Source organism: Rhinopithecus roxellana, chromosome 8, assembly GCF_007565055.1.
Source record: "Rhinopithecus roxellana isolate Shanxi Qingling chromosome 8, ASM756505v1, whole genome shotgun sequence".
In the NCBI taxonomy this organism is placed as follows: Eukaryota; Metazoa; Chordata; class Mammalia; order Primates; family Cercopithecidae; genus Rhinopithecus; species Rhinopithecus roxellana.
The window spans coordinates 11,301,887-11,314,580 of record NC_044556.1 but is presented as its reverse complement, the minus strand read 5'-3'; the positions used below and the strand labels follow the sequence as shown (position 1 = coordinate 11,314,580).

The 12,694-nt window shown below is 59.8% G+C and overlaps 3 protein-coding genes across 3 annotated transcripts in view; all 3 read right to left on the bottom strand.

Moving 5' to 3' along the window:
* ARID3A (AT-rich interaction domain 3A) overlaps window positions 1-216 on the bottom strand; it is a 48,924-nt gene extending 48,708 nt beyond the window's left edge. The window contains exon 1 of the mRNA XM_030935032.1: window positions 29-216. The gene's annotated coding sequence lies outside the window, so the exon portion shown is untranslated. The remainder of the gene's footprint in view (window positions 1-28) is intronic.
* MIER2 (MIER family member 2) overlaps window positions 1-12,694 on the bottom strand; it is a 993,207-nt gene that overhangs the window by 978,679 nt on the left and 1,834 nt on the right. The gene's annotated exons all lie outside the window — the stretch shown is intronic.
* On the bottom strand, window positions 7,009-11,504 carry KISS1R (KISS1 receptor). The gene is made up of 5 exons (XM_010374923.2): window positions 10,383-11,504; window positions 9,464-9,588; window positions 8,341-8,476; window positions 7,882-8,114; window positions 7,009-7,710 (listed from the first exon to the last, which is right to left on the bottom strand). The coding sequence occupies exons 1-5, from the start codon at window positions 10,624-10,626 to the stop codon at window positions 7,252-7,254; spliced, it is 1,197 nt and encodes a 398-aa protein (XP_010373225.2). The 5' UTR covers window positions 10,627-11,504; the 3' UTR covers window positions 7,009-7,251.

The window sequence follows — 12,694 nt, the reverse complement described above, 5'->3', positions numbered from 1 at the left end:
GGGACGAGTCGCTCTCGGATGCAAATACCTGGCCGGTGATTCAGCGCCGCGGCCCGGGCGCGGGAGGGGCTCGCCAGGACTCCCCACTTTTCCCCAGACGCCCCCTCGCCCCCCGCGCGCGGTCGGACGACGGGCAACCAGCCCGGGGGCGCTGGGGAGCCGGGCAGAGTGGACGGAAATTTTCAGGTCGCGGCCCCTTTAAAGGATAATAAATAATAAACGGGAAGGGGAACAGCGCCGCGGGAGGCCCCGCCCCCCGGCCTAGGGACGGTGGGCAAAGTGCGCGACGCGGCCCCAAGCGCAGAGGGTGCGGGGGCACGGGCTGGAGCGGGAGCGCCCCGGGGTAGGAAGAGGAGACTGACGGGCTCCGCCCGGGCGGGCTGGGGGCGCATCCGAGCCGGATCTGGGACCAAGACTCTTCCCTTCGTACGGAGCACCTAGGCTGGGCCTCCTGGGCTCGGAGTTTCACCTTTGCCCCTTAGATGGAGCGACCCTGCTAGAGTGACTTCACTCTCCGGAGCCGCGGTTTCCAAGTCTGTGAAATGGGCTTGAAAGACCCGGTGCAGAGCTGGGCGGGCGGCGTCGGAGGGAGGGAGCCAGGGCCCCGCCGGCCTCCCTCTGGGGAGGGACGGGCTGTAGGCGGGGGCTCGGCGCGGGCGTGGGGAGGTGCGCGCGGGGACCCGGAGCCCCTTCGTGAAACCGGGACGACCCTGCTTGGCCCGGCTGTCACCAGCGTCGGGAGCTTGGCTGCTCCCGGTGAAGGTGGTGATGACTTCCACAGTCTGAGCGTTCGCTTGCCCAACCACGTGCCCCGCGCCGCCCTCCAGGGAGGTCCCTGCCCGTCCCCAGCCCTCACGCCTCTCTGTAGTGGGCAACCTTCTTGTCCCCACTGCACAGAGCAGGAAACTGAGGCACCGAGCCAGGTGCAAGGAAGCCGGTCGGGAGGGGGGCGCGTGCTCTGCAGAGAGCTGTGTGCGCGGGAAGCGACCCCAGGGGGCTAAGCTTAGAAGCCCAGGCTCCAGCCAGGACGTGAGCCCCGGGGGAGACTGGAGGGCGGGCAGGGGCCACCCGGGGGGGCCCTAACTTGTGGAGGGTCTCTGTCGGGCTCGGGTCCCCGGTCCTGACTGTTGGGGGCGGGATTGTAGTCATCTCCTCCCCTTCCTCTAAACTAGCACACCGCATTGCCACTTTTCTCTCGGTCCTTCCCCCTAGTTGCACCTCCTGCCTCGACAAAACTGCAACCGGGGGCGGCGCGGTGGCTCACGCCTGTAATCCTAACACTTTGGGAGGCGGAGGTGGGCGGATCATCAGAGGTCAGGAGTTCGAGACCAGCCTGGCCAACAAGGTGAAACCCCATCTGTACTAAAAATACAGAAATCAGCCGGGCGTGGTGGCGGGTGCCTGTAGTCCCAGCTACTTGGGAGGCTGAGGCAGGAGAATCGCTTGAACCCGGGAGGTGGAAGTTGAAGTGAGCCGAGATCAGGCCACTGCACTACAGCCTGCTCGACAGAGCGAGACTCCGTCTCAAAAAAAAAAAAAAAAAAAAAATACTGCAGGTAGGAGAGCTGCCCCCGACTCCGAGGCCTGAATCCAGACTTCCAGCCCCAGAGCCGCGTGTAGCCTAATGGTAGCAGGTGTCTGAGAGTCTTCCACTATAAGGCTATTAAACACCCAAACCCAGCTGTCACCCCTATCTCCGATGGAGAGGCCCGAGACACCTGCCCCAGGTGGGGGGTGCTTTGGAGAGACCTCCCTGCGGCGGGATAAAAGGGTGGGGGAGTAAACCCTTCTAGGGCCAGGACCCAGCTCAGGTCTGAAGGTGCAGAAAGTCCCTCCCACCTAAGATGGAGCACCTGGAGGCCAGTGGACCTGAAAGGCACCTGGAGGGCAGGTGCATGAGCCTGTCTGTGCCTCAGTTTATCCCTCTGTAAAATGGACCAATGTTAATTCAACCTTTCACCATCCTGTTCTGGATTAGGCTGCCCTTTGTTCAAAGGGAAGGGCACGGGGTGGAGGCATAATTACCCCCAGGGCAGGAAGGGTAGAGCCCCTACCCGTTTCCCAGGAGGAAGCTGTGATCCGGGTAGCTGGCCGCAGCTTCCCCGAAAGGGGCCGCGCGCAGGGCGGCGAGGGGATGCAGGATGGCAGCTGCCTGCAGTGAGGGGCTCCTATTTTTAGCCCAGAGAGGGAGCCGGGAATGTCTACACAGACTAGCTGGCTCCACCATATTCCAGATGCCCCCATGCCCTGTGGGGGTAGGCAGCAGTGTGGATTTAGATCAGTGCAAACCTCTCCCAGTCTCTTTCTCAAGCTGTGCCTTGGGCACAAAAGCCCCAGCTTTACGCATTTCCTAACCAGACCATCTACCAGAGGCACAGCAGCCCCAGCTCTGAAGGTTTCCTAGCCAGAGCATCTCCTGAGGGGTTCTGGGGCTTTGGGAACCTCCCCCATACAAAAACAGCCTGATCCTCCCCTAACCCCTGCTGGTCACTGTACCGGTTCTCTGGTTCTCGGTTCTCTGTGCTCAGGTGGGGGACATCCTCCTAAAACCCCCCCAGATCCCGCCCTCACAGCTCTGCAGATTAAAAAGCCCAAACTAGGGCCGGGTGCAATGGCTCATGCCTGTAATCCCAGCACTTTGGGAGGCCGAGGCAGGTGGATCATTTGAGGTCAGGAGTTCGAGACCAGCCTGGCCAACATGGTGAAACCCTGTCTCTATTAAAAATACAAAGAAGTTAGCCGGATGTGATGGCAGGCGTCTATAATCCCCAGCTATTCGGGAGGCTGAGGCAGGAGAATCCCTTGAACCTGGGAGGTGGAGGTTGCAATGAGCCAAGATCGCACCACTGCACTCCAGCCTGGGAGACAGAAGGAGACTCTGTCTCAAAAAGAATAGAAGAAGAACAAAAGAGCTCAGCGCAGTGGCTCATGTCTATGATCCCAGATTTTGGGAGGCCTGGGCGGGAGGATGGCCTAAGGCTAGGTGTTCAACATGAGCATGGGCTACATAGACCCTCTCTCCACAAAACTGTATAAAATAAAAAATTAAGGCTGAGCACCGTGGCTCAAGACCATAATCCTAGTACGTTGGGAAGCTGAGGAAGGAAGATCGCTGGAGCCCAGGTGTTTGAGACCAGCCTGGGCAACATAACAAGACCCCATCTCTACAAAAAATACAAAAATTAGCTGAGTGTGGTGGCACACACCTGTAGTCCCAGCTACTCAGGAGGCGGAGGCAACAGGATTGCTTGAGCCCAGGAGGTCGAGGCTGCAGGGAGCCGTGATACACCACTGTACTTTAGTCTGGGCCACAGAGCAAGACTGTCTCAAAAAATAAAATACGATGGCTCACGCCTGTAATCCCAGCACTTTGGGAGGCCGAGGCGGGCGGATCACGAGGTCAGGAGATCGGGACCATGCTGGCTAACACGGTGAAAGCCCGTCTCTACTAAAAATACAAAAAAATTAGCCCGGTGTGGTGGCGGGTGGCTGTAGTCCCAGCTACTCAGGAGGCTGAGGCAGGAGAATGGCGTGAACCCGGGAGGCGGAGCTTGCAGTGAGCTGAGACCCGGCCACAGCACTCCAGCCTGGGCCATAGAGCGAGACTGTCTCAAAAACAAACAAACAAAAATCATATGTAATGGATCCAGACTGTTATAACTATGTTTATCCTGACGCAGATATAAAATATAATTTTTACCCCTCTTCCAGGACATGAAGCAGAGTAAAGTATCTTTTTCTTCTTTTCTTTGACAGTGAATATTGTAGAATAAATTACCATTTTTAATATTTTTTTCATAGAAGGGGCCCTCAAAAGCAAACGCCTAAGACCAGGATAATTCGTAATGTGCCTCTGATTGCCCCACTTCACAGCGGGGACACCTCCAACCGGGGGTCCAGGTTGAGACCCGAATGAGCCACACGCGCCCCTGAGCGCCGGAGACCCCGGGACATCCAAGAAACTTTTCTGGAGGCGAGAAAAGAAGGCGCGAAACCTCCGCGGGCCGCGCGTGCCACCTGCCGGACACCTGCGGGACTGCGGCCAGGGGGCTGGGCCTTAGGGGCGGGGCCAGTGCCGGCGGCCGCAAGGTGGCGTCGTCTCACCTGAAAATGAGTTTTTTGGCCGGGCGCGGTGGCTCACGCCTGCAATCCCAGCACTTTGGGAGACCAAGGCGGGCGGATCACGAGGTCAGGAGATCGAGACCATCCTGGCCAACACGGTGAAATCCCGTCTCTACTAGAAATACAAAAAATCAGCCGGGCGCAGTGGCGGGCGCCTGTAGTCCCAGCTACTCAGGAGGCTGAGGCAGGAGAATGGCGTGAACCCGGGAGGCGGAGCTTGCAGTGAGCTGAGATCGTGCCACTGCACTCCAGCAGTGATCTGCCGGCCTCAGCCTCCTAAAGTGCTGGGATTATAGGCATAAGCCACCGCGCCCGGCCTTTTTTTTCTTTTCTTTTTTTCTTTTCCTTTTTTTAGACGGAGTCTAGCTCTGTCGCCCAGGCTGGAGTGCAGTGGCACAATCTCGGCTCACTGCAACCTCCGCCTCCTGGGTTCAAGCAATTCACCCACCTCAGCCTCCTACAGCTAGGACTACAGGCGCCCGCCACCACACCCGACTGATTTTTGTATTTTCAGTAGACAGGGTTTCACCATATTGGCCAGGCTGGTCTCAAACTCCTGACCTCCTGATCCTCCTGCCTCCGCCTCCCAAAGTGCTGGGATTCCAGGCATGAGTCACTGCGCCCATCCACTTTTTTTTTTTTTTTTTTTTTTTTTTTGAGACTGAGTCTGGCTCTGTGGCCCAGGCTGGAGTGCAGTGGCCGGATCTCAGCTCACTGCAAGCTCCGCCTCCCGGGTTTACACCATTCTCCTGCCTCAGCCTCCCGAGTAGCTGGGACTACAGGCGCCCGCCACCTCGCCCGGCTAGTTTTTTGTATTTTTTAGTAGAGATGGGGTTTCATCGTGTTAGCCAGGATGGTCTCGATCTCCTGACCTCGTGATCCGCCCGTCTCGGCCTCCCAAAGTGCTGGGAAACTTTTTAAAAAATTTTTTTCACAGAGAAATCTTACAACTCTCTCTGCACATACTGCAACACACTTGGTTATTCATCCCACAAATATTTATTCAGTCCTCCTGTGTGGAGAGCAGTCAGACACGCACTCAGCAGGTACAGCACAAGGTGGTCAGACCCATAATGGGGGCAGCAGTGGGCACTCCCAGAGGGATCCAGTAGGGCCTCCTGGAGGAGGTGGCAGCTGAGCTGAGACTTGATGGATCAAGTGAGAACACGCCCAGTGCAAAGGAGAAATCAGCCCCTGCAAAGAGCCAGAGGCAAGAAGAATGACAGCAATTCCTCAAGCCACAGAGGGGCAGAGGAGAGGAGAGGGACGTGGTCAAGGCCTGTAGCCCCAGGGGAGAATTTCATCGTCATGTCCAGCACAGTCCAGGAGTCCTGACCCTGAAGATGAGGACAAGCTGCAGGTCAGTGTCAAAATCCCCTGGTGTTTCAGCCTTTGGATCTTATGTTGGCATCTCAGCAAATTGTGTGGAGTTTCACGGTGTCCCCAGATTATTTGGGAGAAGTGGGACTCTTTTTCTTTTTTTTTTAAACAGAGTATTGCTCTGTCACCCAGGCTGGAGTGCAGTGACAAAATCTCAGCTCACTGCAACCTCTGCCTCCAGGGTTAAAGCGATTCTCCTGCCTCAGCCTCCTGAGTAGCTGAGATTACAGGTGTCCACCACCACACCCGGCTAATTTTTGTATTTTTAGTAGAGACAGGGTTTCTTGACCCCAAACTCTTGACCTCAGGTGATCCACCCGTCTGGGCCTCCCAAAGTGCTGGGATTACAGGCGTGAGCCACAGCGCCTGGCCTATTTTATTTTATATATTTTTTAATTCAATAGGTTTTTGGGGAACAGGTGATGCTTGGTTACATGGATAAGTTATTTAGTGTTGACTTCCGAGATTTCAGTGCACCCATCACGGGACCAGCGTATAGTGTACCCATTGTGGAGTCTTGTACCTTCCCTCCACCCCACCGCCCTGATTTCCCAAAGTCCATGGTATCATTCTTATGCCTTGGCGTCCTCATAGCTTAGCTCCCACTTATAAGTGAGAACATAGGATGTTTTGTTTTCCCATTCCAGAGTTTCTTCACTTAGAGGAGTGGTCTCCAACTCTATCTAGGTTGCTGTGAATGCCATTTCATTCCTTTTTATGGCTGAGTAGTATTCCTGTGTGTGTGTGTGCGCGCGCACTCCCCGCATTTTCATTATCCGCTCGTTGATTGATGGGCATTTGCGCTGTCTGTTTTCACATTTTAGTATCTGTAAGAGTGAGATGAAGCCGCGGGCGCGGTGGCTCACATCTGTCTGTGATCCCAGGACTTTGGGAGGCAGAGGCATGGGGATCACTTAAGGTTAGGAATTGGAGACCAGCCTGGCCAACATGGAGAAACCCCGTCTCTGCCAAAAATACAAAAATTAGCCGGGCGTGGTGGCGGGCGCCTATAGTCCCAGCTACTCCCCGTCCCTGGAGGCGGAGGTTGCAGTGAGCTGAGATCGCGCCACTGCACTCCAGCCTGGGCTACAGAATGAGACCGTGTCTCAAAAAAAGAAAAAAAAAAAAAAAAAAAAAAAAAGCGGAATGAATCGTACACAGTAACAGTCAACTACAAAACAATGAGAAAACGTCCAGGCCGGGCGCGGTGGCTCAAGCCTGTAATCCCAGCACTTTGGGAGGCCGAGACGGGCGGATCACGAGGTCAGGAGATTGAGACCATCCTGGCTGACACTGTGAAACCCCGTCTCTACTAAAAAATACAAAAAACTAGCCGGGCAAGGTGGCGGCGCCTGTAGTCCCAGCTACTCCGGAGGCTGAGGCAGGAGAATGGCGTAAATCCAGGAGGCGGAGCTTGCAGTGAGCTGAGATCCGGCCACTGCACTCCAGCCTGGGCGACAGAGCGAGACTCCGTCTCAAAAAAAAAAAAAAAGAAAGAAAGAAAAGAAAACGTCCGACACTTTCTGGAATGATCCAGAAAGTCCTGTGTTGACACATGTTTAATTTCGGGAAACACAGAAATTGTAATTTCAATATCAATAGCAAACATCACAACAAAACTGCACCGAACGTCACAAGAGACCAAAACATTTGCACGGTTGATCTCGGACAGTAAGAAAAATATTAATAACAGAAGAATAGCCGCTGTTCCAGTAGTCCCCGCTCCGGAGGCAGCCGCTCGGAGTCCGCTCAGAGAGGGGTGGTGTCCTCCCCCAGGACGCACAGCCCGCGCGCGGCCAGCCCACTGCTCCCTGGCTTCTGCGCCCTGGCGGGGGCCGGGTGGGACCCCAGGCGGTGCAGCTCCGCGTGCTTGGCGGCGGCGTCGGAGGGTCTGGGCCGGCGGGGTTGGCGGGGGCGGCGCGGCGCGCAGGGGCAGACGCGGCGGAAGGCCTGTCGGAAGTGCGAGCCCAGGAAGGCGTAGAGCAGCGGGTTCAGCGCGGAGTTGCTGTAGGACATGCAGTGAGCCCAGGTCTTAAGCGCGTAGGCGGCGTAGCTGCGCGGGTGCCAGGAGCCCGCGGGGCCCAGCGCCTGCAGCACCAGGAACAGCTGGATGGGGCCCCAGCAGGCCGCGAAGAGCAGGACCACTGCCGCCACCAGCCGCGAGACCTTGGCCCGCATGGCGCCCGCGCGCTCGGCCAGCACCTGCCCCTTGGGGGGTACCAGGGAGGTGGTCAGAGAAAAGACCGGGACCCGGTTGGGCTCATCCCCTCGCACCGCCCCTCCTGGACCCCTTGGGCTGTCCTTGTCCGCGCAGATGCCCCCACCGGCGCCTCCCACCAGCCCGCCCAGACTTGCTGTCCTCCCACCCACGCCGCGCACCTGCAGGGCGCTATCGGCGGGCGCGGGGCGCACTGCGACCCGGCCCAGGTGGCGCAGCATGGCCCCATAGCAGGCGCAGGTGGCGAGCAGCGGCAGCAGGTACAGCGCCAGCAGGTTGTACAATGCGAAGGCGCGCTCCAGGGCGCGGCTGGGAAAGGCCTCGCTGCAGTAGGCGCGCGGCCCCGGTGACAGGCGGTGCAGGGCGAGCACCGGCGCAGACACCGCCGCAGAGCCTGCGCCAAAAGCCGGGATGAAGACCCCGCTCGGGGTACCAGCGACCCCCCGGGAGGCGTTCCTTGCAAAAGGCCGGGCGCCCAGTCTGCAGCCTCACTGGCCCTAGGCAGGCAGAGCTATTGCGCCCATTTTCCAGCTGCTGGACCGAGGCGGCAGGTGGCTCTGGGCGCCCAGGGCACTAGGACTGGTCCGCCTTCCCCGGTGAGGCCCCTGAGCTGTACTCACCTACCCAGATGCTGAGGCTGACAGCCAGCGCCAGCCGGGGCGTGCGGCGGTGCAAGGCGCGCAACGGGAACACCGTCACGTACCAGCGGTCCACGCTCATGGCGGTCAGAGTGGCGCACGTGGCCTGCACCGAGACCTGCAGGAGCCGCCAGCCGGGCGTGTGGTCACCTGTGCATTTGGGAGCCTGCCCTGTCCGCCCGCCCTGCCGATCCCCCTACGTGTGCGAACACTCAGGCACATACACGGGATGTGTCCTGGAAGGAGTGTCCAGTGCGGCTTGAGGGGACAGAAGGTGGGGAGACTGGGAGAGGAGGGCAGGAGGATTGGGGAAGTGAAGGAGCCCTTGGGAGGCAGCTGATATCCCGAGTCTGAGACAGGGGGGCTGCGTGGGATGGAGGGACAGGCAGGGCAAGAAGCCTCAGGGCCTCGGTAACCCTTCCTCACCAGTGACCCGGGTCCCCGTCTGTATCCCTCCCCCGTTCCCACTCCCCACTCCAGGTCTAGGCTGCACCCCCCACCCCAGCCCCGTCCCGCAAGCTGGGTCCTCCAGCCCCTGGTTCTCCTATGCGTGGCCTCGCGCCGCGCCCAAGGTCCTCCCCCCTTCCCACATGCGTTCCCCCTCCCCACATGCGCCCCACCCTGCTGTGGAGCGCATCTCCTCTCCTCGTCCCTAAGTGCGCCCCCTCCCCTCCTGCTCCAGAGCGCACCCCTCCCCCGCCCCACTGTGCGCCCCCTCCCCTCCTGCTCCTCAGCGCACCCCCCTCACCGTCCCACGTACGACCCCCTCCTCTTCCACTCCGGAGCGCACTCCCCCGGCCCCAAGTGCGCCCTATCCCCTCCTGCTCCGCAGCGCAGCCCCCGCCCGTCCCCACCGTGCGCCCCTCCCTCCTCCCTCCTGCTCCGGAGCACACTCCCCCGCCCACCTGCTCCGCCCCCCCGCACCTGCTCCGGCCCCCCCGCACCTGCTGGGCACCCCGCACCCCGCCCCGCTGTGCGCCCCCCCCTCCTGCTCCGGAGCGCACCCCCCTGTCCCCCCTGCACCGCCCCCCCTCCCTCCTGCACCTGTTCCCCCCCGCGCACCTGCTCCCCCCCCCCGCACCTGCTCCGCACCACCCCCTCGCACCTGCTGGATGTAGTTGACGAACTTGCACATGAAGTCGCCGAGCACCCAGGCAGGCAGCGGGTACAGCAGCGCCGTGAAGGGGACGCAGCACAGGAGGAAGGTCACGTCCGTGGCCGCCAGGTTGGCTGCGGTGGGGACCCGTGGGCGCTGGGCGTGGGCGCCACTGGCCTCGGGAACCGCCCAGCGCTCCTGGCCCTCCCCCCTGGCCCCCACCTTGGTCCGAATGACCAGCAGGATGGCACAGGGAGGCCCCCCGCAGCGCCCCCAGCCTCCTCAGGCAGAGAAGTTGGGGTGCCTTCTAGTAATTCCCCCTTACATCTCAAACATTACTCCTCCAGCTTGGGTTTCCTGGCCATTCCGGCAGAAATCGGTTCTGCTGGGCCCTGTCCGGGCTGGGGGAGCCTGAGCAGCAGGTCCCTGACCCTCTGAGCCTCAGTTTCCACATCTGCAAACTGGAGACAATGGTGCCGGCCCAGCAGCCACCGATTGGGCTCGCAGCTGTTTGGGGTAGGGGACCCCAGGACACAAATGCATAAACAGGCTCAGAGAGCCACCGGAGCAGGGGTCGCAAACTAAGGCCCGCGGGCCAAGCCAGCCCCTCCCCCAGTCCTTTGTTCAGCCGGACACCGAGCCATTGGCCTGCGCTGCACCCGGGCAAGCCCCGCAAGTGGCCAGGTCGAGGTCTCCATGTGCCACACTCCCCACCCTCCGTCCCGCCCGGGTCTGCCCGCGCTGGAGTTTGCGACCTCTAGCCACAGGTGCAGGAACCACAGGGAAAAGATTTGGGGTCGGGGGGACCCCTGCCGGGGACAGACCCGGGTCTGCGAGGGCCTCGATGCGCCGCGAGAGGACGCCCCAGGCCGCTCGGCCCTCGGAGGCCCCCGGACCGCAGCAGGTGCGGCGCAGCGCCCGCACTCACCGATGTAGAAGTTGGTCACGGTCCGCATCGGCTTGTGGCGGCAGATGACGTAGATGACCAGCGAGTTCCCCACCAGGCCCAGCAGCATCAGCGCCGCAAAGAAGAGCGGCACGAGCCAGGCGTCCACTGCCCGCGGCGCAGGGACCGGGCCGTCCGAGGCGTTGGCGGCGCAGCCCGGGCAGCCCGAGGCGTTGGCCGGCGCCCCCCAGGAGGCATTGGGCCCCGACATAGCCACCGTGTGCATGGCCGCGCGCCCCTCCTCCTCCCGGCCGCCCTCCTGGATTGCGCCCTGGCACCGCCGCGGGGACCCCTCCGCCCGGCCGCCCGCGGGTTGCGCCTGCAGAACTCAGGAAGGGGCTTGGCTGGAGCCCGCGGGGTCCAGAGGGCAGCTGGGCTGGGCTCGGCGGCTCCTCTGCCGGCGCCGCTGCAGTGGAGCATTTATAGCCCGTGCCCCCCCTTGTCCTTGCTTTCCCGCCTCTCCGGCAGCCTCTCGCCACTCCCTCCCCTGCCCACACGCCCTCTGTTCACCCAGTGGCAACCCCCCTATTCCCTCCTCCCGGTGCGAGGTCGGAGTGAGAGGGCGGGAGGGGGCTGAGGGGGGCGGAGCAGGCAGAGGGTGGACGGCGTGGAGGCTGCTGTGGACCTGGAAGGACCGACCTTAACCAGCTGATGGTTAGCCCAGACTAGGAGCCCAACCGAGGCGCGAACCATAAGGCCTGTGAATATGGGACGGGCTTTGACCCTCCTAGGGGCTGGGGCTCCAGGTGTATAGGCCCAGGCTGGCGGGGAGGCCAGCCGTCACCGGAGACCCTGAGTGAGGATAGCTTGGGTTGTCTCTCCAGGACCCTGGAGAGCCACCGAAAGTTCAGGGTAGGTGAGGGACATCTCTGATTTGGCGGTTTGGGACTGAATGTGTCCCACATGACTGACAAGGAGTGACTGATACCCGCAGGGACACTAGCAGCGGGAACCAGGTGGAGGGCAGCTTACAAAGGCCACAGCCTTATTATTTATTATTATTATTATTATTTTGAGACGCAGTCTCGCTCTGTCGCCCAGGCTGGAGTGCAGTGGCACGATCTAGGCTCACTGCAACCTCCGCCTCCCAGGTTCATGCCATTCTCCTGCCTCAGCCTCCGGAGTAGCTGAGACTACAGGCGCCCACCACCACGCCTGGCTAATTTTTTGTATTTTTAGTAGAGACGGGGTTTCACCGTGTTAGCCAGGATAGTCTCGATCTCCTGACCTCGTGATTCAGCCGCCTCGGCCTCCCAAAGTGCTGGGATTACAGGTGTGAGCCACTGCGGCCAGCCTATTGTTATCAATGAGAGAGGGTGTCCCTCTGTTGCCAGGCTGGCGTGCAGTGGCACACTCTCGGCTCAAAGCAACCTCTGCCTCCCAGCTCAAGTGATTCTCCTGCCTCAACCTCCCAAGTAGCTGGGATTACAGGCATGCATCACCATGCCCAGCTAATTTTTGTACTTTTAGTAGAGACCCCGTCTCACCATGTTGGCCAGGATGGTCTCGCTCTCTTGACCTCAAATGATTCATCCGCCTTGGCCTCCCAAAGTGCTGGGATTACAGATGTGAGTCACCGAGCCCGGACTATTATTATTCTTGAGACAGGGTCTCCCTCTGTCACCCAGGTTGGAGTGCAGTGGTGTGATCACAGCTCACTGCAGACTCCACCTCCCGGGTTGAAGCAATCCTCCCCGCCTCAGCCTCCTAAGTAGATGGGACCGCTTAGGAGTTGCTGACAAGATGATGCATGATGATGAGATTCATGCATCACTATGTCCAACTAATATATTATTATTATTATTATTATTATTATTATTATTATTATTATTTGAGACAGAGTTTCCCTCTTTTTGCCCCGGCTGGAGTGCAATGCCACAATCTCAGCTCACTGCAACCTCTGCCTCCTGGGTTCAAGCAATTCTCCTGCCTCAGCCTCCCAAGTAGCTGGGATTACAGACACCTGCCACCATGCCCAGCTAATTTTTTGTATTTTTAGTAGAGACGGGGTTTCACCATGTTGGCCAGGCTGGTCTCGAACTCCTGAGCACAGGTGATCTACCCACTTTGGCCTCCCAAAGTGCTGGGATTACAGGCATGAACCACTGCGCCTGACCCGGCTAATTTATTTTTAAATTTTTTTGTAGAGATGGGATCTCACCAGGTTGCCCAGGCTTGCCTTGAACTCCTGAGCTCAAGCAGTCCTTCTGCCTCAGCCTCCCAAAGTGCTGGGATGACAAGTATGAGCCACCCAGCCCCGTCAGCACAACCTCGACCCCATTATCCCACAGCTG